This window comes from Schistocerca gregaria, chromosome 2 (genome assembly GCF_023897955.1).
Source record: "Schistocerca gregaria isolate iqSchGreg1 chromosome 2, iqSchGreg1.2, whole genome shotgun sequence".
Classification (NCBI taxonomy): Eukaryota; Metazoa; Arthropoda; class Insecta; order Orthoptera; family Acrididae; genus Schistocerca; species Schistocerca gregaria.
The window spans coordinates 34,384,154-34,395,378 of record NC_064921.1 but is presented as its reverse complement, the minus strand read 5'-3'; the positions used below and the strand labels follow the sequence as shown (position 1 = coordinate 34,395,378).

Genomic DNA, 11,225 nt, shown 5'->3' with positions numbered 1-11,225 from the left:
GAAGAAAAAAGAGGACACATCAAACAGGTCAACTGCAGATGAGGATACCACCTGTCAAATTGCGCAAGACAGGAATTACCGGTAAAACTAGTCGTTAATTGTTACTTATGGTCACGTGGTGATTAACTGAGCAATATAAAAAAATTAAAATATTGATTGTGGTGACAGTGTGGCGTCAATTGCTTTGTTATGTCAATAACACGGAATTGTTTACAAAGCGAAAACGTAAGATCTTTCACTTCCCTTCATTCAACGCACCGCTACCAACATCTACAATTCAAGCAGCAGCTGACGACATCTATACTGCACTTTAACCTTCCGAATAGAAATAAAATGAATGACTACGAAACAATGACAGTTAATCTGTCGAATTATTTCTCACCTTCCCACATTCTGCTTGAAATTCATTTCTCCTTTCTTGAAAGCCGGATATTTGCAGGAAAAAAAGGACATCAGAAAATGTACACTTTCGTTTAGGCATAAGTCAAATATTTTACGTAACTCACTAGGTTAAAAATTACACTCACAAATCACATGTGCACTACAGGAAGCCACTCCAATACAAAGCAAAGATACGAAATGAAAATTTTAAATAATGGATATTTGCATTCTCTTATAGGTAGATCAACGATATGGCCGGTATTACAGTATCAAATTTCTGTGTCAAAGATTTGATCAAAGATGTGATCAAATATTGCGTCAAATATATTTGACAAAGATCTTTGACGTAGCGCTAGAAGGGGTATTACACTGTCATATTTTTCGTCAAAGTTCAAGATGGCCGACAACATCAACTTGTTATTAACCGCAGCAGTTGCATGTACCACAATTGCACTTGGTGCACATGCGGAAGAGAAGCAGGGGAAAAAAGGAAACATACCTGGGTGAAGCCATGGGTTTTACGACGACACGATAAAAGCATTCAACAAAATTTGTTAAGTGAGCTTATAGTGGAGGATGTCAAGTCGTACACCAATTACTTAAGAATGGATGAGCATACATTTCTGTATGTGCTGAATGAAGTGTATCCTCATCTCACAAAGCACAATATTCACTTAAGAACTGCTACATCTGCAGAAGACAGGCTCACTTTAACGCTCCGATTCCTTGCTACAGGAGATGATTAAGCTAGGTTAGGTCAGGTCTCCCATTTAATTAATTTTGTAGTTGTCGGCACACACCAATTGTATTTACCAGCAATGTTTATATAAATAGTACAGACGACACAATGCAGCGATGCTAGCGCTCCATTTGGTAACATGTCACATTACAGTGAACAGAAGACAAGCGACTTCTTTGAGCAAATCTACAGTGAGGCGCTAGATTTGATAAAATATTGGACAACATTTGACAAACTTACCTATTACACCATCAAATATCTTTGACAAAGATCTTGGACAAAGATATTTGACAAAGAAATTTGATAGTGTAATACCAGCCTAAGATCAACGATCCTGGCGCCACCTACTGACACCCCCTTCGTGCGTGTTTATTACGAAGGCTATGCCAATAGTTAAAGTATTTAAGAAAAGGGCAATAGAACACGCCAAATTGTGAATTTGACTATATTATGCTCAACTTTGCGAAAAAGCCGGACACTGTAAAAATCCGCCCGGACCCCAGACAAAGAGCTAAAAAGGTGGACATGTCCGGATTAATCCGGATGTCTGGTCACCCTATATGCGTTGCCAGTCTTCTTCTGCTGGAGTTAGAATTACCTCAGGTAGCGTTGTATCAATTATAGCCTGGCAGACATCTTTCACTATATAATGGACAGTTGAATGTACAAGTCGGAAACTGAACGCCATTGTCAGAAAGGAGTCACCAGATGCCAAGCAACCGAAAAACATTAGTCATGAATAAACAGCCATATAGAAAACTTATCTAGCATAGCTTACAATGTACAAAACTTTTCACAATTTTCTATATATGACAGAACATGCATGTACATTAGTAAAGAAATTGAATTTTTAAATGTTTTGAAGTTCCGTGCTTCCCATCTGTTGTCACAGTTCATGAATAGTGCAGCTCCACTGTATGACAAATACATTACATCCTAGATTCCCCAGGTGTGTGTGTGTGTGTTAAACAGACGCAGTTACTTGTATTTTGTTCACAGTTTCAGATGTGGAATAGCATTAACTAAAACTGTCCAGTAACTTAAGTCTATGTGGTGACAATATTTAAAAAATATGTTTAATACAAGTAGTTTACGACAAACTGAGTGTAACAGAAGTGGCAGCACAAACACTTTCATGGAAATGTCCAACTGATTTTACCTTAAACACACCATCAAATCTGCTGTGGTAATATTGGTTGTCTGAACCTCGAGGCCTTTTTTGTAATCGTGGACTGGATCTTATTTAGCAAGAAAAAAAACTGCTGTTTTGACATTCTAAAATACTTGTAGAAGGACTGTTCCTCGTCTTCCAGCACCTTGTATAGAGTATGGAACTCTCCGTTTCAATATATTTCTAACCCACATCCTCCTCTGCTACATTTCTTCTTCTTCATCAAGTGCTATCGCAATCACTGCCAAAATCCTTAAATTGAATTTAGGCATCTTTGCACTTCCAGTAGTTCCTTCGTCACACAAACTGCAAATTAAAAAAGCCAAAGTGGTGAGAACCTTCTATGACGTCACAGGACGTTACGTTGACGTTTCGGGTAGTGCGAATGCTCGGTCAATCTTGTGGCAATTGACATTCCATGACATGACGGAGACGTTCCGTTAAGTGTGAATCGACCTTTATACTTCCTTGGTGAGACAAAAGGAGATGATTCTACTACACTCTGACTGGTAGACTATAACATAGCCTGGTGAGATGGAATCTGGTGAAGTTCCTTTAATTGCTGATAAAATGTTGTGTATGTCACAAAAAATTAATGAAGAAGCAGATAGAAAAACTTCAGCTACAAAAACCGAGGAAATTGGCAGCGAATTATTACACAGTGAAAACTTGGATACCGCTATTGAAACAACAGCTCAACAAGAAATGTTTACAGGATCACAACATACTACCACCATGTGATATTCATCATTGGAGAGTCACGTTGCTTCTGGGAGTAAAGCTTCAAGCATCAAGATCTCAATATCTCCGAGAAGATCGTCAAGAAAAATAAAAAAGTGTCAGTTAATAACAAAGATATTTTATGGTCAAGTCATCTCTTCCGTAAGAGGACACAGCAGACATAAATCTCCCTCAAATAGAAGAATGTGACAACCTGAACATATACTGTCAAAATGTACAAGCACTGAGAAATAAAGTAAGTGAACTTGAATTTCTTATGAGTGATACTAATGTTTTGACAGACATGCAGTTACTGTGTATTAGTGAGCACTGGCTAAAAGAGTCAGAATTACCTTACAAGTATATTCAAAACTTTAGATTAGTTCAACACTATTCTAGGGAAAATGGCAAAGGTGGTGGACCTTGTATCTACATAAGAAATGGTATTAGCTGTCAAACTTTCCATCTCTGTGAAGTGTATTCCTTAGACAAAGACATTGAAATAGCAGGGGTAGTACTTCCTGACCTAAATATCTATATAATGTGTGTATTTAGATAGCCTAGAGGTAACTTTTCTTTCTTCCTCAGAAACGTTTTACTACTGCTGGAAAAAGCATTTCCCAATAACTCAAAAAGTACATTCCTGGAAATTAAAATAAGAACACCGTGACCTGGGGTCAGATACATCACATGATCACACTGACAGAACCACAGGCACACAGACACCGGCAACAGAGCATGCACAATGTCGGCACTAGTACAGTGTATATCCACCTTTCACAGCAATGCAGGCTGCTATTCTCCCATGGAGACGATCGTAGAGATGCTGGATGAAGTGCTGTGGAATGGCTTGCCATGCCATTTCCACCTGGTGTCTCAGTTGGACCAGCGTTCGTGCTGGACGTGCAGACCGCGTGAGACGACGCTTCATCCAGTCCCAAACATGCTCAATGGGGGACAGATCCGGAGATCTTGCTGGCCAGGGTAGTTGACTTACACCTTCTAGAGCACGTTGGGTGGCACGGGATACATGCGGACGTGCATTGTCCTGTTGGAACAGCAAGTTCCCTTGCCGGTCTAGGAATGGTAGAACGATGGGTTCGATGACGGTTTGGATGTACCGTGCACTATTCAGTGTCCCCTCGACGATCACCAGAGGCGTATGGCCAGTGTAGGAGATCGCTCCCCACACCATGATGCCGGGTGTTGGCCCTGTGTGCCTCTGTTGTATGCAGTCCTGATTGTGGCGCTCACCTGCACGGCGCCAAACACGCATACGACCATCATTGGCACCAAGGCAGAAGCGACTCTCATCGCTGAAGACGACACATCTCCATTCGTCCCTCCATTCACGCCTGTCGCGACACCACTGGAGGCAGGCTGCACGATGTTGGGGCGTGAGCGGAGGACGGCCCAACGGTGTGCGGGACCGTAGCCCAGCTTCATGGAGACGGTTGCGAATGGTCCTCGCCGATACCCCAGGAGCAACAGTGTCCCTGATTTGCTGGGAAGTGGCGGTGCGGTCCCCTACGGCACTGTGTAGGATCCTACGCTCTTGGCGTGCATCCGTGCGTCGCTGCGGTCCGGTCCCAGGTCGGCGGGCACGTGCACCTTCCGCCGACCACTGGCGACAACATCGATGTACTGTGGAGAACTCACGCCCCACGTGTTGAGCAATTCGGCGGTACGTCCACCCGGCCTCCCGCATGCCCACTATATGCCCTCGCTCAAAGTCCGTCAACTGCACATACGGTTCACGTCCACGCTGTCGCGGCATGCTACCAGTATTAAAGACTGCGATGGAGCTCCGTATGCCACGGCAAACTGGCTGACACTGACGGCGACGGTGCACAAATGCTGCGCAGCTAGCGCCATTCGACGGCCAACACCGCGGTTCCTGGTGTGTCAGCTGTGCCGTGCGTGTGATCATTGCTTGTACAGCCCTCTCGCAGTGTCTGGAGCAAGTATGGTGGGTCTGACACACCGGTGTCAATGTGTTCTTTTTTCCATTTCCAGGAGTGTATAATAATATGTGATGATCTCAACATTGATGTCCTTGAATAATCTGCTCGAAAGTCGCAATTAGTAAATTTAATGGTGTAATTCAATGTAAATATGAAAGTTATATGTCCAAAGAGATAAAACAGCCGTCTTGATCAGGTTGCTGCTAACATTGATAGCACTGTAAAAATTATAGATTTTGGTTTTTCAGATGACAGTGCACTAACAATATATTTTAATCCAATACTCAATGTACTCCCAACAGGAAAAACAGTTATCAAATATAGAAGTTAAAGTGACAGTAACGTAAATAACTTTGTACTTAGCTTAAAGAAAGAAGATTGACTAACAATATTTACTTTTTCAACTACAAATGAAAAATATGACAATTTGCTGCAGATTTTTGAATATTACTTTAACTGCCATTTCCCAGAGAAAACAAAGACTATCACTAACGAAAAACAGAATTCTGGGGTCAGGGATGGGATTAAAACATCACCAGAAAAAATGAGGCTGCTGCACAGACTTAGCAAACTGGACAGTGGAAAATCCAAAGAGTTCAAGGTACACTATAACAATTACAAAACCACATATAGGAGCTTTATCAAATGCGCCAAAAAAGCTCATAATGATGAAACAATTAGGTGCTCTTACAACAAATGTAAGACCGTCTGGGGTATAGTAAATGAGCAGACTGGGAGAAAGTTAAGTATAGAGGATAAAACCACAATGAACATAGAAGGACAAAAGACCGAAAATGCACATAAAATTGCCACTAAATTGAACAACTATTTTTCAGAAATTTCCTCAAATCTCGTAATGAACTCTTCAAATACTTTACACTCTCTTCCCACAAATCTCCTGAATAACTCTCCAAACACTGTACACTCTATTCTCAAAAACAATACTTCTATGAACTCCTTTTCCCAGTCTCCTACAACACCGTATGAAATTGAAGTTTTCATTAAAAAAGAGTTAAGAAGATTTATTCTGCAGGGCATGATATGATACCCTGCTCCTTACTTCACAAGTGTTCAAATTACATCAGTGGATCCCTGTCAAATATCATAAATACCTCATTTCTAGAGGGAACATTTCCAAACCAACTAAAACTTGATAAAATTATAGCTCTCTACAATAAGGGAGAAGTAACTAACACAGCAAACTATAGGCCAGTTGCTATACTATCTGTCTTCTCAAAAATATTTGAATACTCTATGTCAATTAGAAATATTTTTAATTCTAACAACATAATCACTTCATCCCAGTACGGATTTCGGAAAAATATTTCCACCACACATGCTTTGTATGCATTTCTAGAAAGTGCTCACGTTTCGTTGACCATAATCAACCTGCTGTTGGTATATTTCTTGCTCAGTCCAAGGCATTTGACAGGGTCGACCACAAGCTGCTTCTTATGAAACTCCACAAGTAAGGGATTAGAGGTGTAGCCCACAATTGGTTCTGTAGCTACCTTAGTGAATGAAAGCAATATGTAGAAATAAGAAAATCAAAGACATCCAGGCACTGCAGGTCAGATACAATACATACAACTAATTGCATCACTCAGGGACCTGTTCTTTTCAAATTGTTCATAAATGATCTCCCAGAACACATACCAAATGCCAGCTCCTATCTGCATGCTGGTAACACAAATATCCTGATAACCAGTAGAGGTGACACATCGCAAGATGCAGTCAATGAAACTACTTGTCAATTAAATCTGGTTTGAAGCAAATAGACTACGCATAAACACTCAAAAAACTGTAAGCATGAACTTCCACACTAGACAAAATCTTACCCCCTTCAATGCAGTTATAGTTTTTGGCAAAGATGACATTACAAGCAGGCAGGACGCTAAATTTCTTGGACATACCATCAGTAACACTCTAAATTGGAGACCACATATTGAGGCACTGTCATAAAAGCTTAACACAAACTGTTATTTATTAAGATTATTAAAAGACACAGCCAGTGTAGATACCTTGAAGCTGGTGTACCATTGCCTGTTTGAGTCTGTCTTGAGCTATGGTCCAATCTTGTGGGGAATTAGCTTTGATTGTCTCGTAATTTTCAAGTTACAAAAACAAGTGGTAAGAATGATGAAATGTAAAAAAACTGAACACCGTAAACCAATGTTCCAACAGTTAAAAATCTTGTCACTGTGATGCCTCTATATAAGGGAACTTGCTTGTTTTACAGTACAGCACTTAGAATCCCTCCACAGAAATGCAGACCGCCATACACTTGACATCAGAAACAAAACCCAATTACAAATTACAGCTCACAACACAAAATTATATGAGAATGGGATTAAGTGTATGGGCATTAAAATACACAACCACCTGCCAACAGACATAAAAATAAGCAAAAACGTCCCCTTAGAAAAATTGTGCAAGACTGTGCTTAAACTGACACACAATATTTTTAGCGCAACGCAATCCGACTTTCAGTAATCGCTACAAAGAATGGCCCTGAGTAACATTAACCTATACATTTCACAAATCACTTACCTCATAAAAATCTTGGTTATTCGAACTACTGCAATACAGCGAGCGCCACTACTGCCAGCTAAATAAAAGATTCAAACTACGGAAGGCACTAACTACTGATAGGGATAGTTAGCAAATGACAGATTTTAATAGAGAACAAACAATGTATTTACCTTAATAGTCATAATATATATAGCAGTTCATTACATCCAGTCTTACAAATTTCAAAACTCCGCCTTGTCTCTCCCCACATCCGCCACTGCTGGCAGCTCACCTCCAACTGCGCAACGCTATGCGCTGTTCACATCCATCTGCCCAACGCTAGAATGGCGAGTATTACAACAATGCCAACCAGTCACAGACTGCACACAGCACAGCCAGTGATCTTCATACAGAGCGCTACGTGACGTTACCAATAAAAAAACCTAAACAGCCTACTTGCATTGCCCCCATGCTCCCCACAAAAAGTTTTACAAATTGTTTTGGGCACTGGCCAATACAGATTTGAAAAAAAAAATTCTTAATTATAATTACAATAACAAAGAAATCAAATGTGCACACTTATTGATACAATGCTGGTCAAGAGCTAAAATTTTCTCACAGTCCATACAGACAGTCCTGAACATTCATCACAGTAAAACTGCAGATTTTTTTTTTTTTTTTCAAAGGCTGAGCAGTAAAAGAAAATGCACACCGAAGTAGTGGATTTCCATGCAGTCTTGAAGAAGTAGTGTTGTCCTTCCAACGGAAAGACAGTGCTGACTCTTGACATGCAGACAGGTATTGGGCCACAACAGAGCAAACCCACAGCAGAGTCAGTCGAAGTTTTGAAGAATATTGGTAGGTTGGTCATCACAGTGCAGAACCACTGTAGGCCTAGTAGAGATTATGGTATTGGTGAGCCACCAGAGGTGCAGACCCACTGCAGTCCTTGTAGAAATAATGGTATTGGTGAGTCATCAAAGGTGTAGACCCAATGTAGTCCTTGTAGAGATGGCTAGCAGCCAACTGTTGCGACTGTGCAGGTGCACAATCACCATCGAGGAGTCTTGTGGACAATATAGCAAGTCCATAAACCACCACTTGTCCACTCAGAAAGAATTTGTTAGAAATATCCTTAGAACCAGCAATGCTGTTATCCAGTCCCTTGCTGAATTATTAACACATGTGCAAGCACTAACAGTCCCAATGTCTCACATATTGTGCATTACTATGACCAACAGAAACGTGTGCAGTGACTGGTGTCTATACAATTATAAATTTACAACATAAGAATACAATTACAAAGGTACAAAATACATCATTAAAGAACATAATAGTACAGATAACATTTGCAGTAATACAGGCTTTACAAAAGAGTCGAAATAACAAATACATCAGTGTTATAAAAATTATGACATAAGTACATACATAAAAGATCAGAATAACTTTTGAAACATCAACTTCACACATGAGCTTTAGAACAAAACAGAATAAATAATGTGTAAACATCTTTACGAAGTAAATAACATGTTATTAATGCAAATTATATTTGAGGATAACAGTATTCCTCATCATAGTGAATGTAGTTTAGTATCAGAAGAGAAAAAATTCTATGAAACAGTACACAGAGGCAGGAAGAAAATAAATACACAAGGGTGCACGAACACATAGTGGGATAACACAAAAGGAAAGGACAGGCCAGCCAAAAAAAAATCCTACCCAAGCATGCTTTCTGTATTCTATTCAAATCCTCTTTCAAAAATAGTTTTTCTGCACTGTACACTACTTTTCCGGCCAAACCATTTTCTTATAGCTTCTCAATGCTTTTCTTCCAATTCATCACAGTTAGTTTCTTATATAGTCTACCCCCTCTTAAGCTAACTTAAACCTACTGAGCTCAGATGCTAAACTAAGGGACGACGCAATGCAGCAGCACAAAACAATTAACACAAACGGCAATGACAAAAAAATGGCAATTGGCAAAGCAAGCTAAATTAAATCTAAATTACCAATCAATGCAACATTACAACTAATATGAACCAATGTGCAGCAACAACAACAAAAAAACAGTAGTAAAACTAGCTTAACAGAGTAATACAAAGTGCAATTTAGTAGCACGATGCCTGGCAAACAGCAGCAGCAAATGCGATAACTTATATCTAAACTTGACAAAGCTCAAGCAGAAAAAATATTACACTAAAGACAACAATGCAGATAAGGGAAATGTATATTCACATCTTAATCTATAAACTTCCAAACGTCGGTGCCATGTCCTCCTTTCAGTCTGCCCTGTCCTCACTCGTGACACAGTATGAACAGATAATCATTATGGGCGACACAAACATCTTCTTACAGTTAAAATCTCCCTCTGCCGAAAAACTAAGGCGACTGTTCCACTCCAATAATATGAGTTTAACATCGCTGGACCCAACTCATCACACGCCACACAGCCACACACTCATAGATATAATAGCAACAAAGAAACCAGATAAAATAATCCGCGCCAATCAGACATCCGCTCCGGGACTCTCTGGTCATGACGTAATATTCTTAAATTACTCAATGCATACTACCAAAGAAAAATCTCACGTGGTAACCTACAGAAACTTAAAAAATGTTAACCATTACGCTCTTCAAAAGGATTGCTCTGACATCCCTTGGCATGATATAAGCAATGAACCGACTTTAGACGGAAAAATTCGGCAATTATGTCGCAAAATTATTGCACTGTATGATAAACATGCTCCTCAACGCACTGTCACGGTAAAGACAGCTCCCGCTCCGTGGCCGCATTACGCCAGTTAATGAATAAACGCGATGCAGTACATACGGCCTTCAAGCGTAACCCAACTCCCGAGGCGTACAAAGCTTATAGGAAACTCCGAAACAGAACCAAGCAAAGCGTGAGGAATGCCAAAATCAGACATGCCCGCTTTGTCGTATGCGGCATATCAAAACCTGCTGGACTGTGGAAAAAGCTGCGCAGTTTCGGTATAGAGAAGCGAAAATCTGACGCTGTTTATCAAGCGTCTGCAGAAGAATTAAACGATTTATTCTCAACAGCTGTAAACTGCCACGCAGCGACAAATTACCAGCCACAAGATATCAATCTCTCTAGAGACAAGTTTTTCCTAAAACATGTCACTACAGGCACAGTACACAAGGCAATTATGAGAATCTCTTCCGAGGCAGTAGGAAATGATGGAGTGAGCATTGGCATGATTAAGAACGTCGTAGACACTATTATTCCAGTTATCACAGACATCTTCAACCTGTCTCTTGTCAGTAGTACATATCCTACTGAGTGGAAGCGAAGTTTAATTCAACCTATACCCAAGACTGACAACCTTAAGTCTCCAGGTGACTACAGGCCGATCAGCATACTACCTGCAATATCTAAAGCCCTAGAATACATCGTCCATAAACAGCTGACGGATTACCTCAAAACTCATAACATCCATGACGAATATCAGTCAGGCTTTCGAAAGCACCATAGTACAGCAACTGCATTAATCAAAGTAACTGGTGACATTAAACATGCTATGGACAGACGTGAAGCTACTATCCTAACACTGTTTGACTTTAGCAAGGCTTTTGACACAGTTGACTTCGATATATTACTAATTAAAATGAAACAGCTGAATTTCTCAAACAGCACAATACACTGGTTCGACAGCTACCTCAAAAACAGAAGTCAACAAGTCATTTGTGGGTCGGAAAAGTCATCATGGAAAAACGT

At 40.2% G+C, this 11,225-nt stretch overlaps 1 protein-coding gene across 1 annotated transcript; it reads left to right on the top strand.

Annotated features, from left to right (window-relative positions):
- Positions 1-6,016: 6,016 nt before the first annotated feature.
- On the top strand, positions 6,017-6,744 carry LOC126335626 (uncharacterized). Its single transcript, XM_049999081.1, has 2 exons — positions 6,017-6,373; positions 6,583-6,744. The coding sequence occupies exons 1-2, from the start codon at positions 6,017-6,019 to the stop codon at positions 6,742-6,744; spliced, it is 519 nt and encodes a 172-aa protein (XP_049855038.1).
- Positions 6,745-11,225: the final 4,481 nt, after the last annotated feature.